Raw genomic sequence first — 23,186 nt, forward strand, 5'->3', positions numbered from 1 at the left:
TGTGATTAAATTATACTCTTGCGAGTGTTTTTTTTTGGTATAGTTGTGCCTTGTAGAAGGTTTCCTACGTACTTTTGAAAGGGGATCAAACCATTTGTAGTTCATTTAGCAAAAGGAGAGCTCGGCATGATGAACATTCTTTTTTTTTTTCAGCGGAGGGCGCCTAGCTATTATTTGATTTAGCTGAGTTCCACAGCCAATTATCTTGATGGATGTTTTGCCCTTGCCGCTTTCTCTTCTTCCACCTTGATGTACTTGTTGATCCGGTGCAGAGGCTCGTATGTATATGATAATATCGTCCCTGAATCGAGACCCATATGCGAGCGCATTTCGGAGAGCGGAGATCGCGGTATCATCTGCGATGGAGAGCTTCGAAACAACCTTCTTGAATCGCTCAATGAACTCTCTGAGCTATTCGTCGTCCTCTTGATACATTGTCCAGAGGTCGGCGTTAGATGCTCCTTTTATCATAAAGGCCGAGTGGTGTTGCAGAAAAGCAGCGGTGAGCTCTTAGTATCTATCTATGGAATTGGCTTCAAGACGAGAAAACCAACTTAGTGCGTCAAAGGATAAGTTTTCTACAAACATCTGACAGCAGCTGGCATCGTATTCTTCAGGACTAATGTGTGCTCGATTGATTAAAAAACTTATTGATGTTAGAAATGGTTTTGAGTTGGTTAACCCATTATACGGGATGAACTTAAACTTGTTGATGTAAAGAACGCGAACGCTAGAGATTCTTATCGTGAAGGGTGAGCGTTGAGCCTCTGCGAGCACCTTCTACAAGTTGGGGCAGCGCTTGTTTCTCGAATGCATCTTGGCCGAGATGTCCTTTACGATCGCTTCGAGTCGCTGGATTTTCAAATCCTTGTAATCTTTCAGGTCGTCTGGCGGATGGTTGTTCAACAGTGTTGGGGTTGGCTGGCTCCTACTATGCTTGCTACGACTGTGCGTCTGGTCTTGATCGGGGGGGGCGCCCCTTCCCTGGTGTGGTTGTTGAAGGATCCTTTGATGATGGACGTTGGTCGGCGTCTGTGACTCTCTGAGCGTTCTTCGACTGGCGATGACATGGGCGGTAGTGCGTCCGGCTCGGATGACATGGGCAGTAGTGCGTCCGGCTTGGCTGGATAGCTTGCGTGTCGATGGTCGTGCATTCTTTGCTGGAGTCTACTGATTTGTTCCTGCAATGCTTCTTGTGCTGTAACGAGTGCATCTAGCTGCTCGACTATTCGTGTGTCATGGCTATTGAGCCTGTCGAGGATAGTCTACTTCAGATCGTCGAGGTTGTTCCTCTGTCTAGTAAGTAAGAGAGCTGGGAGGGCGGCACTGTCAGTGGTAACTGGAGCCACGGTTTGGAGATGCTTGGCAAGCGTGGCAGCAAGATGTTCCAAGGGCGTGTCGGGCCCTGGTGTAGAGGTTATGTTGTTCGGAGTAGCGCCCTCGACTATTGTCGTCGCGGAAGGTAGAGGTGGGAGAGTGAGAGCTCTTGTGCGTTCCCATCGTTCTTCCGAAGGTGAGATCGTCAAGGTAGGCGCTGGTTGCTCGGATGTGGTATTGAATTCATCGCTGGAATTATCTGAGTTCACCATTTTTCTGAATTTGGAGTATTCGTGGAAATGCTGACCGTCAGTCTATCATTAAAAAGGAGCGCTCTAATCTAGCCCCATGGTGGGCGCCAATTTTTTGTATCGGGGATAGCACAATACTAATAAATAAGATTTTGCGGGGAAAGAAGAGAACAAGTCCTTTATTAACGAAATGAGGTCGTCAATTACAAAGAGAAATAAAGTTCGTCAGCTTACAGGCAAGCCGACGACTAGAAAAATGACTAGCTTAAAGGTGGAAACGAGTTACACAAAAGGCAATAGAGTCAGAATGAGGTTTCCAATAAATGCCTTGAGCTATTTATAGGTGAGTGTGGAGTTTGGGCACTCTAGGGTTTCTGTGCGAAATCCCGAGATTGTCCTCCAAGGTTGGCCCATTTCCTGCTATCTGTGGTGAGTCTTTGTTGGGCCAAGTTGGCATATGGGGCAAAGCCCATATCCAACAATAGCGAGGTTCTTCTTGCTTTCAGAAGCTTTGCGTTTGTGGAGGTATCACATCTTTGAACTTGCTCGGAGCTGCTTAACGATGCTGAGTCTTGTTGATGGCAAATAATTAGGCTTGGCGATAGTAACGATATCAGACGGAAACCTTTCCTGTGAGGCCAATCTATATAAGACCAACTACAACCATCACTGTCCATATTGATCTATGGCTAGGTAATTGATATATATACACGAGAGAGAATAATCAAAATATATAAAATAAATTTCTCTGCTAACGTGGCAAGGGTGAGAAAGGGCAACTATGGTTTACTTGCTTCTCCAGGCTGTTATGGTGAGAATGGCGACTACTGTTGAAGGGGAACGGGAGGTTACAAAGAAGGGAGGTGCTGGAGCGAGTTTGTGGGTTGGTTTGTCGGGTGAAAGTCAAACTCAGGGGTAGTCAATGGATCTCTCCTCGTCGGTACCTGCTACGACAGTGAAGCGGTCGTTTCTCCAAGTTGCTCAGAAACGTGTTTTTATGCAACAAAAGTTCACAGTTTCAGAGGTAGATGGACAGGAGAAGGTGATTGTGCCAAAGGAGGTTTTTGAGGGTGCAAAACCTCTTTGGGAATATTTTGTGATATGGAAGTTCCTCAACTTAAAGGCTTCCCATGTTGGAAAAATTCACATGATTGTGAATAAAATCTGGCGTCTGGGGGATCGGTCTACCTTGATTGATGTTTTTGTTGTTAATGAATCAACAGTCAAGTTCCGTATTATACATGAGGGTATGCAGCATAGGGTTCTCAATCGTGGGATGTGGAATATTATGGACATACCTATGATAGTTTCCAAATGGACTCCATTTGCAGAGGAGGCTCAACCAGCACTGAAAACGGTCCCCTTATGGGTGAAGATCACTAATATTCCTCCAACAATGTTCACGGATAAGGGTTTGAAGCTTTTGGCGAGTGCAATGGGTAAACCTATTCGGCTGCATCCAAAGACAGAGGCTTGTGTCAGTTTTGAGGAAGCTCAAGTGTTGATAGAAGTGGACTTGACAAAGGATCTACCTAAAGAGTTTAGTTTCACTAGTGAGGAAGAGGGGGAGTTGGATTCTGTAATCAAGTATAGTTATCCTTGGCTTCCACCGAAGTGTGGTAGTTGTAAGAACTGGGGTCATCTTAGTGTGACGTGTTTATCAGCTGTGGTGGTGGATGTTGTTGCGGAAAAGCAAGGCGATGCTACCTCTCCTGCGGTTCCTAATTCAGAATCCTCTGTTCTTGTTGTCGAGTTGGCATTGGCGGTTGTTGGTATGGTGGGACATTTATTAAAGGAACCGGTCTTGGGTGCTACGGAGGAGGGAGTTGTCTCTGAGGAGGGTGTGGAGGAGCAGGCGCAGGAGGTTTGGATCACGCCTAAGTCGACTCGAGGGAGTCCTGGTAAAATAAAAGAAGTTCAAACATCTGTTGGTGCTTCGCTGTTAAAAAAACTCTTTTTTGCTTTGGGGGCTGTTGAAGATGACATTTTTGAACAAACTGTAGTGTATGATGCTCTGCAGATGGTTTTGGCGGATCCACCTGTTATATTTTGATCTCGGGAGGTTGTCTCTAAACCGCAGGGTTCGCAGGGTGATGTCCCTTTGCGAACTTGTTTACCTAGAGGATCTAAAACGACAAATAAAACGGTATCTACTCTTCTTGCTCTGTCGACTAGGGACTAGCCTAGGAACCAAAGTAAGAAGGCTTCCTCAAAACATTAATTTCATGTTTCTCATGGAATGTTTGTGGTTTAAATAAGACGTTTAAACATTCCGTTATCAAAGAGTGGGTTGTGAAGGGAAATTTTCAGTTTGGTTGTTTGTTGGAGACCATGGTTCGTGAAGCAAAAGCGTCAAGGTTGGGGAGGAAGTTGTTCCCAAATTAGTCGGTTTTCATAAATTATGAGCATAGTAGTCGGGGCGCATTTGGGTGCTCTGGAGAGACAATGGGAGGGTTGATCCCCTTTTTTAAAGTGAGCAGATAATTACATGTTCGGTTAAGTTGGACAATCAAGAAGAGGGGTTTTTCTGCTCTTTTGTGTATGCTTTGAATACGGTGGAGGCGAGGAAAGTGTTGTGGCAGGAGATACGTGATCATTACGCTTCTCCCTTGTTTCGCAATAAGCCTTGGGTACTGTTGGGAGACTTTAATGAAACTCTAGATATGGTTGATCACTCTCGAGTTAATGATAGTCCAAACAAATGATCACAGCAGGGATGCGGGACTTTCAAGGAGTGGTAAATTCTTGTTCTTTAGTAGACATGACTTCCCATGGTCCTCTGTTTACGTGGTGCAGTAAAAGGGAAAACGATTTGATCTTCAAGAAGTTGGATCGTGTGATGGTTAATTTAACTTGGGAAAATGTTTTCCCGCAGAGTTACAATGTTTTTCTGCAGGGGGCTGCTCTGATCATCTGCATTGTCGGCTCATGGTCAAGGGTGAAGCTGGTACTATTGATAAGCGTCGGCCTTTCAAATTTGTCAATCTATTGACAGAAATGGAGGATTTTATGCCCCTGGTAAGTGACTATTGGAACGAAACTGAAGCTTTGTTTATGTCTACCTCCACGCTTTTCCGATTCTCCAAGAAGTTAACAGGCTTAAAGCCCAGATTAAGGAGACTGGCAAAGATGCGTTTGGGGAGTCTTGTTCGGAAGACGAAGGATGCTTTTAATACTCTCTGCCAGAAGTAACAAGCTAACTTGCTGCAACCCTCTCCTCAGGCCATGGAGGAGGAGCATGAGGCTTATAGAAGGTGGGATTTCTTGGCTGGCTAGGTGGAAAAGTATCTCAAGCAGAAATCCAAGCTGCATTGGTTATAGCTGGAGGACAGGAATAATAAAACGTTTCACAGAACGGCTAAAGCGAGTGAAATGCAGAATAGTATACGTGAAATTCAGTGCATTGATGGCCATGTGGCAGTAACGGGGGATGAAATCAAAGTAGAGGCTAAACGACACTTCAGAGAATTATTGCAGGCCATTCCTAGTGATTTTGAGGGTGTCACGGTAGACGGGCTGGAGAGTTTGCTACCGTACCATTGTTCTGCTGTTGATCATCGAACTCCTACTAGGGAAGTCTCGGGTGAGGAAATTAAGAAGGTCTTGTTCTCTATGCCAAGAGATAAGTTTCCAGGTCCAGATGGATTCACGGTGGAGTTTTATAAGGCTGCCTGACCGCTTATTAGTAGGGAGTTTGTCTTAGCGGTTCAATCTTTTTTTGCTAAAAGTTTTTTACCAAAGGGTATCAACGCAACCATTCTTGCTCTCATTCCCAAATATTTGGAAGCAAGGCAAATGAAGGACTATCGACCTATTTCTTGTTGTAATGTGCTGTACAAGGTGATCTCCAAAGTTCTAGCTAATAGATTGAAGAGACTGCTGCCAAAGTTTATCTCCAGTAACCAATCGGCGTTTGTTCAGGATAGGTTATTGATTGAGAATGTGTTGTTGGCTACTGAATTGGTCAAGGATTACCACAAGGAGTCCATTTCCAGTCGTTGTGCTATAAAGATTGACATCTCCAAAGCGTTTGACTCGGTTTAATGGTCGTTTTTGTCTAAAGCTCTCTCAGCTATGCAATTTCCACCATTATTTATTCACTGGCTAATGCTCTGTGTTTCTACCGCTTCTTTTTCGGTGCAAGTGAATGGTGAACTTGCTGGTTTCTTTCAAAGTTCTAGAGGTCTTCGTCAAGGCTGTTCTTTATCGCCGTATCTATTTGCCATTTGTATGGATGTCTTATCAAAAATGCTCGACAAGGCTGTTAAGGAGAGTTTATTTGGTTATCATCCGCGGTGTCAACATCTCGGTCTCACTCACTTAAGTTTTGCGGATGATCTCATGGTGCTTATTGATGGTAAGAGGCGTTCTATTGATGGAATTATTGTTGTTTTTACAGATTTTGCCAAAGTTTCAGGGCTAAATATTAGTATGGAGAAGTCTACCATTTATTTGGCTGGAGTTTTGGCTCCTCAAGCAGCTAATCTCCCGTTTACAGTTGGTCGCTTGCCGGTTCGTTATTTAGGATTACTGCTAGTCACTAAGCAACGTACACTTGCAGAATGTTCTCCGTTGATTGAGCAAATTCGTAAGCGTGTAGAGTCTTGGACAGCACGTCATCTATCTTACGCATGCCGTTTCAGTCTGATTTCCTATGTCCTTTGGAGTGTGTGTAACTTCTGGCTTGGTGCTTTTTGTCTTCCTAAAAAATGTATTGATGTTACTGACTCAATGTGTGTGGGTTTCCTCTGGTTGGGACGTGATATGAATCCACAAAAGGCAAAGATATCGTGGGAGGCTGTTTGTAAACCTAAGGCAGAAGGGGGTCTTGGTTTGAGATCTCTTAATGAAGCTAATATGGTTAGCTGTCTTAAGTTGATTTGAAGAGCAGTCTCGAAGGGTAACTCTTTGTGGGTACTTTGGGTTTAGACGAACTTGTTAAAGCAGGCCTCGTTTTGGTCGGTAAAGGATTCTACGAGTTTCGGTTCTTGGATATGGAAAAAGCTGCTGAAATACCGAGGATTGGCAAGTGATTTTTGTAAGGTAGAAGTGGGAAATGGGGAGTCCACATCTTTCTGGTATGATAGGTGGTCAGACATGGTTGGTTATTGGAGGTGGTGGGTGAAAGAGGAATTATAGATCTAGGGATAAGTAGGCAGTGTTCTTTGGCCGACGTGTGGGCTCGCCATCGTAGACGAAGGCACCAGAGTGACCAGCTCAACGCTGTAGAACACGTTTTGTACTCTTGGCGGGATACACGTATGGAGGTTGATGATAAAACACTATGGCGAGGGAAGAATGATGTTTTTAGACCAAAGTTTTCAACTAGGGATACTTGGAACCATATACGAACAACAGTCAGTACTATAGCATGGCATAAGGGAGTTTGGTTTACTCATTGCACACCCAAATTCTCCTTTTGTGTGTGGATGGCTGCTCAGGGCCATCTTTCAACTAGTGCTCGCATGGTTACGTGGAATAGGGGGACTGCAGGAACTTGTAGTTTTTGCAGTTCTACATCAGAGACTCGTGATCATTTTTTTTTCCCTGCACTTTTGTCTTTGGGATGTGGTTAGCTCTGGATAAGGGTTTTCTCAAGGCGAATTACACCATTGATTGGTCTACCTTAATTGCTCTTATCTCTCAAGCATCACTTCCACGAGTAGAAGGGTTTTCTCATCAGGTATGTTTTTCAGGCAGTGTATACGGTTTAGCGTGAGCGTAATGGAAGAAGGCACGAAAACTCACAGAATTCTGGTTGGATGGGTTGATCGGCAAGTTCGAGATCAGCTCTTGGCCGTTAGACGTTTGGGAGACAGGTAATTTGATGAGGCTTTCCAAATTTGGTTACAATCTCGTATCTAGTTCCATTTGAATTGGTCAATATCTTGGACTAATAAAATTAGAGAATTTCTTTTAGATAGTACAAGAACAATTTTTACAAAAGAAAAATAGCACACACGGGTGAAATTCAGAAAAATAGCATTCATTATATTGGAAAATTCTTAAATTAATTATTATTATTAAATTATTAAATAGCATTCATATTTAGTCTTCCAAAGATTTCATATTTATTTGGAGAAATTGTTCTTTAGAGCTTCCGTTGGTAATGACCCTTGATTTGGAAGTTATGATTCTATTTGGTCATATAGTTCAACATCAGCTAGTCAAGTCTTTGTTATTACGTCGGATCTCACCAACACTGGTTGGGAAAATGTATTTTAAACTTTATTCCAAGTTAATAAGTATATTTGTGTTTTCTTTTGCATAAAATGTAACTAATCCTTTTGATTTTTTTTTTTTTTTTTTTTTTTGCAAAGATATGAACTGGTGGCATATGTATTTTAGTATCTCAATCTCTTGAGAGTCCAATATCCTTCTTAACCAACCATTCGTGAGTATACTAATTCATTAGAAATGAAGTATTATGGTTTAGAATATGATATTGGTGAACCAACGACGCATTCACTTAGTATGGACTTTTGTATGGTTTTGGTGAACAAGCTGAAATGGGAGAAATTCTAAAAAATTTAACGTCACATAATATGAGACTTCTATTCTAATACATTCTCTTTGGTGAATAAAGGTAAATGATTTATTCCAATTAGTTTTTCTTGAAAATTTTATTTGAAACAAAAAATGTTGCATCTGAAGCCAATTTATCGTTCTCTTTGTATATGGTTTCAAACAGAATCCTACTCCAATATCAAATACAAAATAGAGAAATTTCAGCTCACTATATACAAAGAAGAGGTATATATCATTATACTTCTTTAGCATTTGGGGATAATAACATTTTGGAGCTGAGTTTTGATGGCTTTAATGAAAATTCAAAGATTTTATTTCGTAAAATTTGGAATATAATCAAATCTATTCCCAAGGAAGAATTTTTTTAAGGTATGTCAATATGCTTTTTTTTAGTTTTCCAATTCACATCTATATATACATTTTTGGAGACATTTAGCAAATAAATCATAGATTTGGAACCTATTTACAACTATGCCATTAACATTTAATATTTAGTTAATTTTTTTTCTAATAGAAAATAATTGTTATACATAAATTTGTTTTAATTGTTAGAAGAGCATATGCCATATATTTCGGTTTAATTTTTATACATAAATTCGAAATGTTTTTATAGAAACTAATTAGTTTTACCAAAATTATTAAATAAAATATCCTAAAATATAGCTATAAAATCGCAAAATTGAAATCGAAACATAAATTATATAGTTATAAAATCAATGATTCCTAAAATATCTCTACTAAATTAATTTCTAATTTCCAAAATCATTTTTGGTTTATACTTATATAATCTTTACATTTAAAATCATATTCCTAAAATATATCTACAGAAATTTTTAAGATTTCTTGCTTGCTCACCAATTTATTATGAGTTTCATATCACACTTAATTATATCATCTTTAAAGCATCTATCTTAACATTTTTAGAGTACATTTTTGTGTCATCCTTTCTTGTCTCTGTATCCAAACAAGTCCCAACTAAATTCTCTACAATTTTTACAACCAAACACAATGATTTCCTTATTTGATAATATTAATTTCCTAAAATATATCTACCTAATTTAAAGCAATATGTTAGATTAAAATATAATTCTCATTTCACTTTTATTTAATCGTATATTTAATTATTTAAATTACTATTTAATACATTAAGTTAATAAAATTTTAGATTTTTTTAGCATATGATGTGATTTGAATTTTTATAAACGGATATATATTTTAAAAATTGTTTTAGAATTTTTGTAACCAAACAAATATATTCGGATATAGATTATTTCACATTTGAGTTATTTTAATATATAAAAAATATCTATCTTAACCTTATTATTAATTACTATGAGAACACACACATATATAACAATGTAACATTTATATTAAAACTTAAAGAAACTTGATCTATTCAAAAAAAAATTTTAAAAATTGCTCGTGGTGTACCACGAGGTCAAATCTAGTAGTTTACAAACGAGATATGTTTAATTTATATATGTTTGTATTATGGATTATCATGGATAAAATGTAGAGAGAGTTCACATAACGAGATATTATTGAACAAAATTCTCAGTTGTTATCTAATATCCTTATAACATGACTCGACTCATTTAACAAATTAAGTTGGATCAACTCATGAACCCATTTAATTAAATGTGTTAGATGACTAATTGAGTTGACCCACTAAAATAGAAATAAATATATAATTAACATAGAAACAGTAATAATTGATTTTCATCATCATTATCATCATTATCATCAATATCACATAATTTTTAGCGAAAAATTGTGGTTTTATGTATTCGCTGGAAAATTATGGATTTGTGGTTTGGTGGAAAAATTACGGTTTGCATTAGTGGTGGTGATGATGATGAGAGGCCCGACTCTACACATGTGCATGGAGTGCAAATGCATAGGGTCCATTTATGTTGGGTTTTTTTCTTTTGATTTTATGGTCCAATTTTTTTTTTTTTTAGCATGAGGAAATAGTGTTTAAAATATTTTTTAGTTCATGGTCCAAAAAATAATTGAGCCGGACTTGGATGATGATGATGATGGTGATAGTAATGGTAGTATGATGATGATGACAATATGATGATGGTAGTATGAAGATGATGGTAGTATGATGATGATAATATGATTATGATGGTAGTGTGACGATAGTGATGATGATATTTAATTGATAATGAAGAAATCCCTTATATAATAAAACGGAAGTATACGACATTTTTTTGTAGACTATATAATTGATATATTTATGATTTTTTGGTTATAAACTTGTGAAATAGGTGTATCATAATATACGGGTTAGTATGATTTTTGGTAAGTAAGGATAGTATGGATTTAGTTAATTATAGTAACATATAAATCAATTATAGGTAACATTAAAAAGATAAGGAAATCTCTCAACCTAATTAAAACAAAAATATGTGATTCTTCTTTCACATTTATTTTATTTTATATTTAAATTATTTTAATTTTTTATCTAATATATTTAGTTAATAAAAGTTATGATTTTTTCTGCATATGATGTAATTTAAATTTTATAAAACAGACATATATTGTTCAACTGATGAATAAAAAAATATACAAAATGCCCTACATCACCTAAGAAAACTAGGCAAAGATTCAAATTCATATTAATAAAAAAGAGACCAAAATAATTCTGAATACGAATGAGCAGAAACCTTGATTTATCAGGCATTGAAATTAAAAAAATTATGCATTTTATTATGTTTTTTTATTTTAAAGAATTTCAACTTTTAGTAACTTTAAAAATTCAAATGTATAACTTTTTTAAAAGTTTAAAGATTATTAATATTTCAATCATTAAAACATTTATCTTTTTATAAAATGTTTAAAATATGCATAATATTTAAACTTTATAAGAAGTTCAAATATTATAAGTATTTCAATTTCTAAAATAATAAAATTTATTCAAACATTTTATTTTTTAATAATATATACGAATTAAAATATCACATGACGGGTTATAAGGCAGGACATGTCTGAGTTGATATTAATAGAAAATTAAAATGTCATTAATTCGGTGCTACACGGGTAAAATATCATCTCATTATTTTGTGAACTTTTTAAAAACTTTTTTAGATTATTAATATTTCAATTATTAAAACATTTAATTTTTATAACTGTTTAAAATATTAATAATATTTAAACTTTATAAGAAGTTCAAATATTATAAATAGTTCAATTTCTAAAACAAAACTTTATTAAAACATTTTAAATTTTAAAAATATATTTAGATTTTTATGAAGTTTTTTCTATGGTGTACAACGAATTAAAATATCACACGATGGGTTATATGGCTAGACATGTTTGAGTAGATATTAATAGAAACTTAAAATGTCATTGATTCGGTGCTACATGGATAAAATATCATCTCATTATTTTGTTAACAATATGAATATTAGATTAATAGTCGTATCTAATTAAATTGATTAATTAATACTGTAGCAAAATAATTAATATGAGGTATAGTGTAGGTTAAGTCATATAATTAAAAATCAAAATACAATATAGAATTTTAAAAACTAAACAAATAAAATAAATTAACAAACATAAATTAATATTTTTATCAAAAAATCAAAATTGCAGTGTACCGCGGGTCAAAATCTAGATCTACTAGAATATATTACAAAATAGATGTTATTTTCATAAGTTATATTCAACATATGATTTTATGGCATAGTGTTTGAGCAAAAAAAAAATTAAAACAAATAAAACAATCATATATATAACACTTTAAATAAAAATTACAAAATAAATAAAATAAAGAGCACGGGTCCAATTTTAGTTAATATTTATTGGGTTAACTTATGAACTAATTATAATCAAACTCATTTGAGTCACATTTGATTCATTAATTCATTTAACTATCAACTCATTTAATCCATCAACCCATTAGAGTTAAAATTTTCGAGTCATTAGAGTTAAAATTTTTGACTCATTAGAATTCGTAAGTTAGATTAATTCGTAAATCTATTTTTTTTTAAAAAATTTTGCTCTATGTCTCTTATCCCTAGGAGGTCTTTTAATTGCTAGTGTTGCTTGTTCCTTGTTCTAGCTCTATTTTCCGATAAAAAAGAGTGTCGCGGCTATTGAATCAAACACAAGAATAACGAATAACTCTCGTTTATTACTTTAGAAACTTCTCAAAACTAAAGCAATCTTAATCTCTCTAATCTCTCTTATAAGCTATGCAACACCCTGCATCTTCTTATATAGAGAGAAGAATAAATATTCATCCTAACAACTATAGGAAACATTACATAATTTAGATATCTCCTAAATCTTTAGATATGTATATTTAGATATCTCCTAAATATACTTAGCTTGATCCTCAAGCTATTTCAAGCTTACACTAACATTGTCCCCCTTAAGCTTGAAACCATCTTGCTCACTCAAATCTTGAACTCCAATGAAGCTCCTCTGTTCTTTGAACTTGATTCTCCCAAGTGCCTTAGTCAAGATATCAGCTTTCTGCTCAATGCCAGGAACATACTCAACCTCTACCAGCTCATTTTCTACGCATTCACGAACAAAATGAAACTTCCTATGAATGTGTTTGCTGCGGCCGTGGAAGACAGGATTTTTGGTAAGTGCTATAGCAGATTTGTTGTCTATACGAACCGTTACTCTCTTGAGCTCTTCACCTGTAACTTCAGAGAGCAAATCTTGCAACCAAATAGCCTGCTTAGCTGCTTCTGTAGCCGCCATAAACTCTGCCTCACAAGAAGATAAAGCTACCGTCTCCTGCTTCTGTGAGCACCATGTAATAGGACAGTTGTTGAGATAGAAAATGTGACCACTTGTGCTTTACCATCATCTTCATCTATATTGAGACTGCTGTCACAATAGCCTACTAACCCGGAGCTGCTTCCTTTCTTAAATGTGAGACCATAACCTGAGGTTCCTTGTAAGTAGCTCAAAACATGCTTCAAAGCTACACCATGACTTCTCTTCGGGTTATGCATATAGCGGCTCAAAATGCCAACAGCAAAGGAGAGATCAGGTCGGGTGTGAATCAAGTATCTCAGACAGCCAATATTCCTTCTATACTCACTTTCATCAATAGGCTGATCATCTAAAGCCTTTGAAAGCTTCGAACCTGAGTCCATCAGAACCTGAACAGCATTGCAATTACTCATACCAGTCTCTTCAAGAATTTTTCCTGCATACCTGCTCTGTTTCAAGGTGATTCCACCATCTTCTTGTAAGACTTCAATGCCAAGATAATATGTCAGTCTACCAAGGTCACTCATCTCAAACTTAGATGACATCCCCTGCTTGAACTCTTGAACTAGACTCAGGCTGCTACCAGTGACAAGAAGATCGTCCACATAAACCGCTACAATCAACAAGTGTTCCTTTTCTTGTCTTCGGTACAAGGCAGGCTCCTTAGCACATCTCACAAAGTTTAACTCCTTTAGAATCTGATTGAGCTTATGATTCCAGGCCCGTGGTGCTTGACGCAGTCCATAAAGCGCTTTGTTCAGCTTGTACACCATTCCTTCGCTTCCCTCCTTCATAAAACCTTCCGGTTGAGAAACAAAGACCTCCTCTCAAAGTTCTCCGTGCAAGAAGGCAGTTTTTACATCTAAATGGTGTACTTCCCATCCTTTAGAAGCGGCTAAGGCAATGATAAACCATATTGTTTCAATACGTGCCACTGGAGCAAACACCTCGTCGAAATCAATCCCGTGTCTCTGCACATACCCTTTAGCAACGAGTCTTGCTTTATATTTATTTATGCTCCCATCTGCATTGCGTTTGATCTTAAATACCCATTTTAAGCCAATTGGCTTAACACTACTCGGTAATTCCACCAAGTTCCACGTTTTGTTCCTTTCGATCGACCTTAGTTCCTCCATACAAGCTTCTCTCCACACTTGTAGTTCCTTTGCTTCCTCAAAGAATCTTGGTTCATCATCTAAGCTTAACAGAAGGCGTTCTACTTCGTCCTCTGCTAACAACACGTAATCATTGAGATAACTTGGTTTCACACTTGGTCGTGTTGAGCGTCGTAGTACAGGCTGAGCTTCCTCTGTCTCTTGCTCCTGTTGAGTTTCTGCTATCACCTCGACTCCAACCTCAGAATCATAATTCTTGCAGTCTGCTGCTTCTTCGTGTAGACCATTATTCCCAAAATCTCCAGATCTTACGATAAATGACCCTGGAGCCTCTGTTTCTTCACTTGCAACATTCCAATTCCATCTTTTAGCTTCGTCGAAGATGACATCTCTGCTTACTGTTATCCTCCTTGTTGAGGGATTTAACAAACGATAAGCTTTACTACCAGGTTCTGTTCCGAGATGCACCAAAGCACGAGATCTATCATCCAATTTCTTGAGATGTTGTGTTTCCACTCTAGCATAACCGATACAACCAAAAACTCGCAAGTGCTCCAAGTTTGGTTTCTTGCCTTTGAACATCTCGTACGGCGTCTTGTCACTCAATGTTCTCGTAGCTACTCTGTTGATCAAATAAGTGGAATGTCTAACAGCCTCTCCCCAAAGATAATTCGGAACATCCATGTGTTTTAAAATGCTTCTCTTCATTTCAAGCAGGGTTCTGTTTCTTCTCTCTACTACACCGTTCTGTTGTGGCGAGTATGGAGCCGTCAAGTGTCGTTGGATCCCAGATTGTTCACAAAATCGCATGAACTCAGACGATACAAATTCACCTCCTCTGTCTGTTCGAAACATCTTGATTGTTGCTCCAATTTCTTGCTCAGCTCGGGCTTTAAAACGTTTGAAAGCATCATATGCATCACTCTTATCTTTCAAAAGCAGTGACCACATGTATCGAGAGTGATCGTCAATAAGCACAAATATATACTTGTTCTGTGCAGCTGTGGCAGGTGTAATCGGACCGCAGAGATCTCCATGGATTAAATCCAGAGATTTTTCAGCTCTAAAACTGGTTGCCTTGGGAAACGTCTTTCTTGTTTGCTTCCCAAGCAAACAAGATGCACACGTCTCCTTGACAAAAGTCAAGTTTGGCATTCCAAAGACTAGCTCTCTCTTCACCATCGATTCTAAGGTCCTGAGATTGACATGACCTAGTCTATCAGCGACCTTCATTTGCAGACAGTTACTTTCAGCTTCCATACGGACCTTATAGAGTCTGTTCTGTGATCTATTTGCTTTTACAAGGAGCTTCCCATCGCGATCGTGTAGTGTTAGGTAATCCTCCTTCATCCTAACTTCACATCCTATCTCCGTAGCTTGTCCAAGACTGAGAATATTACTCTTGAGATCAGGTATCCAGTAAACTTGAGTCAGAATCTTTCTATCACCCGACTTGGTGATAAAGAAGACAGAACCTCTTCCCTTTATGTCGACTCTTGAGTCGTCACCAAACCTCACCTTCCCCGTGACTGTTTCATCAAGTTTGGTAAAGTAGTTCCGATTTCCAGTCATGTGATTACTGGCTCCGTTATCAAGATACCACACATTATCTCCCTCCGGTTTAACTTCGTAATCACATGGCTTGATTTTCTTCTCATTGAGAAGCACAGCCTCGTGCATTAGTAGCTCCTCTGCGTCTTGAGTATCAGATTCTGCACCATCTTGAATTTCTTGAAGTTTAAGTAACCGATCTGGACAATTTGAGGCATAGTGACCATTCTTGTCACATCGGTAACAAACAATCTGTGACTTGTCTCTGTTTTGGTAATTGTTTCGACCTCGTCCTCTTCCTCGACCCGAGAACCGACCACCTCTAGCACCCTTTCCACGTCCTTGGTCATAACCCTCTTGATAATTGTTAGCATACATAAGTTTTGTTTGATCATCTTCTTGATCTTCCTCATCACGAATCCTCTCCTCATATGTTTTTAGTCGACCAACTATGTCCACAAAACTTGTCTTGTTAAGATCAAGAACTTGTTCCAAGGCTGCTATGATATGAATGTACTTCTTCCTCGGCAAACTATTGAGGAATTTTTTTACCATCTTAGACTCTTCAATGGATACGCCCAAAGCACCCGCTTTTGATGCAAGCTCCGACAACCTTCCCACAAAATCATCGATCGTATCTGTAGTCTTCATCTTCATCCTCTCGAAATCCGACATTAGTGTTTGCAGTCTCGCCTCTTTTACTCTCTCAGCTCCAATGTATCGTGACTTGATTGCATCCCAAACCTCCTTAGGAGTAGCAAGGTTTCCCACTTGTAAAATCAGATTCTCCGGAATCGATTGGAACAGAAGAGCTTTGGCTAGGTCAGTCTTATCGGCCTCTGCTTCCCCTGTTTCGATCGTTTCCCAGACTTTGTTCACTCGCAGTACTACCGTCATCTTCATGGCCCACACCGTATAGTTGGTTGCGGTAAGCATTGGACATTGAAGAGATGAAGTACCGGTCTCCTTTGGTATGGACGTCATAGCAACGATTTCACTCATATCTCTTACACCGATTTTGTTTTTTTTTTTAGTCACGAACAAGAAAGAAAAGTTGTGTTTAGAGATTCAATATAAGCTCTGATACCAAATATTGAATCAAACACAAGAATAACGAATAACTCTCGTTTATTACTTTAGAAACTTCTCAAAACTAAAGCAATCTTAATCTCTCTAATCTCTCTTATAAGCTATGCAACACCCTGCATCTTCTTATATAGAGAGAAGAATAAATATTCATCCTAACAACTATAGGAAACATTACATAATTTAGATATCTCCTAAATCTTTAGATATGTATATTTAGATATCTCCTAAATATACTTAGCTTGATCCTCAAGCTATTTCAAGCTTGCACTAACAGCGGCTGCTCCACTCCGCCGCGGTCTCATGAACTTCACTTCATTGCCTTCCCACGCGCAAAGAGAATGGGCGCTGTACTGTGGGTCAGTTTCGGGGCGGGGGCAATGCTAAATGCAGAGGCGCATAATAAATCGATATAAACATCATGATGTCCTGCAATAAGACTCATAAATCGTGACCCACTTTAACACCCTTTATAGAAGGTAACATTACGCTGGATGAGAAATCCAAGGTGAAGAATATCACTGAATATGTCATGCACTTCAAGTTCCTCTCTATGATAAATTATTTTTTACTAGTGGTTGTCTTTTTAAATTGTTTATTAACCATCTCTTCGGTTCCATTCAAATTTTAAATTCCACTTTGTAGATATGTAATATATTTGGGCGTATGTTTTGGAAATTTGTCAAGAAAAAAGTCAGAAGAAATACTCAATGGTAAGACCCTAATTTTTAACTGTTTTGTTGTATAATTGAATTAAAATTAAAATTTGTTATTTATTTGATCATGAATGCATGTGTTTTTCCAAATGTCTTGCAAAGAAGACGATTCGGACAGAGAGATAGCTTTCTTAGGTCTTTTAGAGGAGTATGTGTACCAGCTAAGGTTATCAAAATCTTCCTAAATGATTTTATTTTTGTTCTGCTTTGCTTGTGAGCCGCTTTGATGATTTGTTAATTTGTTTTATTTTGCTCTCAAAACACAATTAAATTCTAACTCTGATTTCTTCTGTTTTTTGATAGGCAAAAGGAACGACTTAGTTATGAAGTTACAGACCAATGATGCTCCTGGAAATGAGAATGGATATTCTAGAGGATATATACCTTCTGAAGATGCTGATGGAGCAAGGCGAGGTGGTATTGTTGGTAGATCCGAGGTGGTATTGTTGGTAGATTCCGTGGTCGTGGAGGTCGCCGTAGCGGGACAGGTCATGGGTAAGCTTTCTAGCATCCTGGTCTCTGACAACCAAATGTTTTAAGCTTTTATGGTAAGGATTCTCAAGATTTCCTTATTACCGTTCGAGAATAACCATATGTTTCAATGCTGGCATAAAGGGACTTTACTAAAATAATATATGGGATTAAAGCATTCGAAATACATCAGAAAAAGAATCTGAAAAGAAAATAAATGAAAACCAAAGAAGAAAAAGAGGGGGGAGTTGTTAATTTGGAGAAGTCATACATGCAATGCAAACAAATGATTATAAAGGAGTGATGATGATCCAAAGAGGATTGGTGACTAATCAAATCAAGATGAGCAGCAGCCTGATTGCTGGTTCACTGGTTGCCCGCGAATCTGGACCGTAGGTGGCTTGGCACCTCCAGCTGGTTGGCTGGCCATTCTGCAAAAGAACATCACCAAAACCAGTTTAAGCAAACGGTTAAGGAGTTCTTCACAAGTAAAATTAAGATGTAACTTCTAACCTTGTCTTAATTGCGGAAGTCATGGCCATGAAAGCATCTTCCACATTGGTTGCAGTTTTAGCACTTGTTTCCAAGAATGGGATCCCAAGTTCATCTGCAAAAGCCTGTGCAACAAGGAGAAGAGACAACAACAACAACAATGTTATTTATCTTTCAGACAAGGTTTACGTGGATAGAGAGGCCACTTGGGTTGGTTATAGTATTACCTTGGCAGTCTCAGTGGATACAACTTTCTGTGATGTGAGATCGTTCTTGTTCCCAACCAGTAGCTTGTTCACATTTTCGCTAGCGTAACGGTCAATTTCATTCAGCCATTGTTTGACATTGTTGAAGCTCTCTTGGTCAGTGACATCATATGTGACCTGTAAGATTAGTAAACTGTGAGGGAGCAGAAGCAAAGGATGTATAAAGTAACAAGAAGGTGAGTGGCTAATTAGAGTTGAGAATATTATACAATGATTCCATGAGCTCCTCTGTAGTAGCTGCTAGTGATTGTCCTGAAACGTTCTTGGCCTGCTGTATCCCACTGCATACACAGGCGATTACCAACAACAAGACTGTTATATGTTCCATCCAAAGTTTAACCGAATATGATCGATTGTATATCTAGCTCAAGAACACTTACGATCTGAAGCTTGATGGTCTTTCCGTCTTGTTCGACTGTGCGGATTTTCTGCAACACATCACAAGTAAAGATTAAGAGACTTGTAAATGATGTTTTCGTTTCCTGTAATAAAAACGAGTGATGTACAACAATAGAAATTATGCTTACAAAGTCAACACCGATGGTGCTTATGTAGCTATCCAGGTAAGAATCGTCCTGTACACATAAAATTTCAACATATCAGGAAGTAAACAACACAAAGTGAGAACTGTAAGCCAAACAATCCAATGGAGTAATGAATTTAGAGCCAACTGCTATTGAACACTCCAAGATGTGATCTTCAAAGACCCATAAATTGTTAAATGTGAGAAAGCAACAACCAAACCATAGATGATAAAAAATCTTGAAGAGTTGTGTGGCAAAATTACTTACAGCAAATCTAAGAAGCAAGCAGGATTTCCCGACACCAGAATCACCGATAAGCAAAAGCTTGAAGAGATAGTCACTGCAACGAAAAGAGAATAAAAACATGAATATCTCAGTGAAGCTCCTAAACTCAGAAAATATGCTCTTTTGCCATGTTTCACTCTGAATGTCACAAATTACAAACGCAAGAAAGATATGTAAATGGATCCTGTATGCGAAATACACGAATTAAAAGGCAGAACTGTGTCACAACCGAAGATAATCAAAAGAGAAATTGCAGATCTCGATAGTGTATCACTGGATCTAACTAACCTAGATAAAAAGATCCATGGACCCGAGAATTCCAAAAACCTAGAATTGATCAGACAAACAAAAAAACCTAAAACGAGCAGAATTCGGCAGATTCAATCTACCCAAACAAACAAAGATCCAAAGCAAAATCGAACAAAAATCACCAAAACACATGTAAAAGCGAGTCGATCCAAAAGTAACAACAGATACATAAACAAAAAAAACAAAAGAGAGAAGAGAAAGGTTCTTACTATTCAGGATTCATTATAAAGATCGATCTTCCAACGAGAGAATCTCCGGCGATTAGTTTTCAGCAATCGTCGTTCGTCGTGTACAAAACAAATCACGCGAGAGAGAGACGTGAATATTTGTTTTGTAAATTTTTTTTTCTTTATTGGCTTTGGGTTAATATATACTTTATTTATTTATTTAGTGCTCTTTTTTTTTTCTTTTCTTTTTTTTTGTTAAGAAAATAATAGACGAACCCACCCTTTTGAACATTATAAATACGTTTTTTTTTAATACTAATAATGTTCGAATGCTGGGTGACGTGGCATACCCAAACTCAGAGAGATACGTGGAACTAGACAAAATAACCAATCTGTATTTTCTTTCTTTCCTTTTTGATTCTATACAGTCGGAGAATAAACTACATTTAGGACACATTAAATTTCGAATCTAATTAACTTTTAGGTTATTATTATATGCTAATTAGTTTTTTTGTTAAGCTTTTTTTTTTTTTGTTTTTGAAAAGCACCTTTAAGAAAAATAGATTCGTTTCACATAATTCACAAACAAAGGAAGATGAGACCTTTGATTATATTTTTTTGGTATTATGATAGATAAATTTAAATATAATACTAGCTTGACATCGCCTTGCGGTGTAAGTAAGTCAATGATAACGTGAACATGTAGTAGACGACTTGTAAGTTGTAAATAATATACAACAAACATAAACATTATAGTTTTCAACTCCCAACAAAAAAAATATTTTCCACTTATAGTAATAATAAAATAAATAATGATATATACCTCTAAAATATTCTTTGTATTATATATATCGTTTTATGGTAAAAAAAAATTACTAATTATTGGCAATGACCCTAATGAGAAATGGTGCACAGTGTAATTGTATCGTCGTCATCATTTCGTACCACTAATTTTGTTTTATTTTTATTCTTAATGATACCATCATCTCTTACTGTTCTCTACAGTTCGTAGTTAGGGAAGGACTAAATCAAATGATTGGAAATTGGGAGCTAAGCTAAGCATTATTATAAGAGCAGGCATTGGTTGGTACTTGTTACTTTGTTTATGGAATTTAGCTATGGTAATCGTCGGTTATATGTATCGCATTTCAGTTGAATATGGGCCTCATTGTATAGGCCCATAAAATTAGTAATAGAGTCACACGCGCGGATAAGAGACTTTTTGATTCACATTGCCACGATAAGGCTCACACCACTCTGCTTTTGAGTTTGGGTTTGTGCAAACATGGCGACGAGCTCTCATCTTCTTCCTCAGGTATCTCTTTCCTCTCTCCCACGCAAAAAATCACAGTTTCATATATATATATATATATATTATATGCTTCTTTTGAGTCCTCTGTATTTATCTAACCCTTTTTTATGGATGCAGGCATTGCATATGATACCGAGAATCCCTAGCTCCTCGTCGAAGAATTTTGGGGTTTCTTCATTTCTACCACGAGCTTCATCGGTCAGCTCAAAGCTTTCAGTTTCTCGGGTTTTTCTCAGTCACTCCGGTTCAAATTTTGGTTTCCCCATCGATTCCAAGAAGAAAAGGGAGTTTATTGCTAAAGCTGAAGAGGGTACTGAAGGCGAAACGGATCCAGTTGTGGAGAATGCTGTTGTTGAAACTGTAGCGGAAGGAGAAGGAGAAGCCACTGTGGTGGAGGAAGCTAAACCACCGAGGAAGACTAGAGTCAAGCTCGGAGATGTCATGGGGGTAAGTTCATTTTTCACTCTGCAAGATTATTTAGGGTTTTGTGTTTTGGTTCTGATTTTGGAAAATTTCGAAGCTCCGGTAGCAATAGTGCTGAGTTTGTTAATCTGATAGGTTTTTATAAAAATATGTGCTGATTTTTTTAATCTGATTATACATTACTGAGCCTGTAGTAAAGAGTTTGTTTTGGCTCTTTGTTCTCTATTAGCTATAGGGTTTTGTTTTGTTGCTGAAATTAGATAATCTGAACTTCCTTTCACTAGTATCAATAGTAATTATCAATTGTGTTTCTGTAAGAATATGTGTGGTGTTTGTATTAGTATAGATAGTGATGACCTTCAATTTGTGTATATCTATAGGTAGTCATTATCATGTAAAGATCTAATCTTATCTGATTCAGCATTTCTGATACTGTAGTTGAGAGTAATGTGTTTGTTTTGACTCTTGTTCTTTAATCATCAGTTATCTTTCAGGCATTGGAGAAATGAAATGTTGATTTGCTTTTCGTTTCTGCAGATACTAAACAAGAAAGCTATTGAGGTTTCAGAGAAAGTAAGACCGGTTCCTGAGCTTAGGACTGGGGACATTGTAGAAATCAAACTGGTAAAAATCCTTGTCTCTGTATGATCTGATTCAAATATGCATTTTAACCGTAAGATTTGAGTGGTTGACATGGTAGGTTTGATTGTACAGGAGGTTCCTGAGAACAGACGTAGGCTATCTATCTACAAAGGTATAATAATGTCTAGACAAAATGCAGGCATCCACACTACTATTCGTATCAGGAGGATAATTGCTGGCATTGGTGTTGAAATCGTCTTTCCTATGTAAGTTTCTTCTTCCTAACCTCGTGAATTATTTACACACTTGCAAAAATGGTGTATATTGTTAAGCAGATATGCAATTAGTAGTATATAGGAGTAGATGGGACTTTGGCCAGTTGGTTGTTCACCTTTTTAATAAAGGAGAGATTAGAGAATCCAACACTTACCTTAACGGTCAGTTGGTCTTTGATAGTCGACCATACTCTTAACAGAGTTACTTGAATGTGGTCATAGTGCTCTGGTGTTCGTTTCTTGAGAAATAAAGTGTGTTTTGGATTATGAATCTCATCATAAATGCACCAGCGTTATTCATATATGCTGGAAGTTTTAGCATTTTAGATCAATAAAATGTGTTGACCTGTAGTCTAAATCAATCCAATAGTAGTGATCCTAACATACTAGTCTACATGAACTTTGCAATTACGTATATAGAGTGAAGTTGCTTTTAGTATACGTATCTGATGTGATTGGTTTCAATGTAAAACAGATACTCTCCAAACATAAAGGAGATAAAAGTGGTAAGCCACAGGAAAGTGAGAAGAGCAAGACTCTACTATCTGAGGGACAAACTTCCTCGTCTCTCAACTTTTAAATGATCACCAAAAAACCCAACACCAGTCTCCTCTTGTCTCTAAAGGTAGTTAATCTCCTCCTTTTTCACATAATACTCTCTTTCTTTTGTAATAATTATATGTTGGATTTTCAGTTATTTTCATGTAATTTACAGTGACAGTGGTTTAAGAAAAAGTAAATCAATGTTGATTGTTTTGATTCGTAAGTAAGAATTT

General features: G+C 37.2%; 2 protein-coding genes across 2 annotated transcripts; one reads left to right on the top strand and one right to left on the bottom strand.

The window, feature by feature from the left end:
- Positions 1-17,906: 17,906 nt before the first annotated feature.
- LOC104724647 (ras-related protein RABD2b) lies at positions 17,907-20,108 on the bottom strand. The gene is made up of 8 exons (XM_010443186.3): positions 19,861-20,108; positions 19,325-19,397; positions 19,061-19,108; positions 18,914-18,961; positions 18,743-18,814; positions 18,495-18,650; positions 18,289-18,392; positions 17,907-18,206 (listed from the first exon to the last, which is right to left on the bottom strand). Exons 1-8 carry the CDS (start codon positions 19,872-19,874, stop codon positions 18,113-18,115), a joined length of 609 nt encoding a protein of 202 aa, XP_010441488.1. The 5' UTR covers positions 19,875-20,108; the 3' UTR covers positions 17,907-18,112.
- An 877-nt stretch (positions 20,109-20,985) lies between these two features.
- On the top strand, positions 20,986-23,176 carry LOC104724648 (large ribosomal subunit protein bL19cy). Its single transcript, XM_010443187.2, has 5 exons — positions 20,986-21,133; positions 21,248-21,577; positions 22,091-22,177; positions 22,268-22,401; positions 22,886-23,176. Exons 1-5 carry the CDS (start codon positions 21,104-21,106, stop codon positions 22,992-22,994), a joined length of 690 nt encoding a protein of 229 aa, XP_010441489.1. The 5' UTR covers positions 20,986-21,103; the 3' UTR covers positions 22,995-23,176.
- The last annotated feature ends 10 nt before the right edge of the window (positions 23,177-23,186 follow it).

The sequence above is a fragment of the Camelina sativa genome, chromosome 11, assembly GCF_030686135.1.
Source record: "Camelina sativa cultivar CO46 ecotype springtype chromosome 11, ASM3068613v1".
Classification (NCBI taxonomy): Eukaryota; Viridiplantae; Streptophyta; class Magnoliopsida; order Brassicales; family Brassicaceae; genus Camelina; species Camelina sativa.

What these genes read in the sequence shown, in the direction of transcription:
- LOC104724647 (XM_010443186.3), bottom strand. An exon ending in GAGGAGCTCATGGAATCATT is followed by an intron (nt 18,651 to 18,742) that starts GTATAATATTCT and finishes CTAATCTTACAG; the next exon opens with GTCACATATGATGTCACTGA. An exon ending in ACTTCCGCAATTAAGACAAG is followed by an intron (nt 18,207 to 18,288) that starts GTTAGAAGTTAC and finishes GTTCTTTTGCAG; the next exon opens with AATGGCCAGCCAACCAGCTG.
- LOC104724648 (XM_010443187.2), top strand. Translation starts at nt 21,104, where the DNA reads ATGGCGACGAGCTCTCATCTTCTTCCTCAG. An exon ending in ACATTGTAGAAATCAAACTG is followed by an intron (nt 22,178 to 22,267) that starts GTAAAAATCCTT and finishes TTGATTGTACAG; the next exon opens with GAGGTTCCTGAGAACAGACG. An exon ending in GTTGAAATCGTCTTTCCTAT is followed by an intron (nt 22,402 to 22,885) that starts GTAAGTTTCTTC and finishes AATGTAAAACAG; the next exon opens with ATACTCTCCAAACATAAAGG.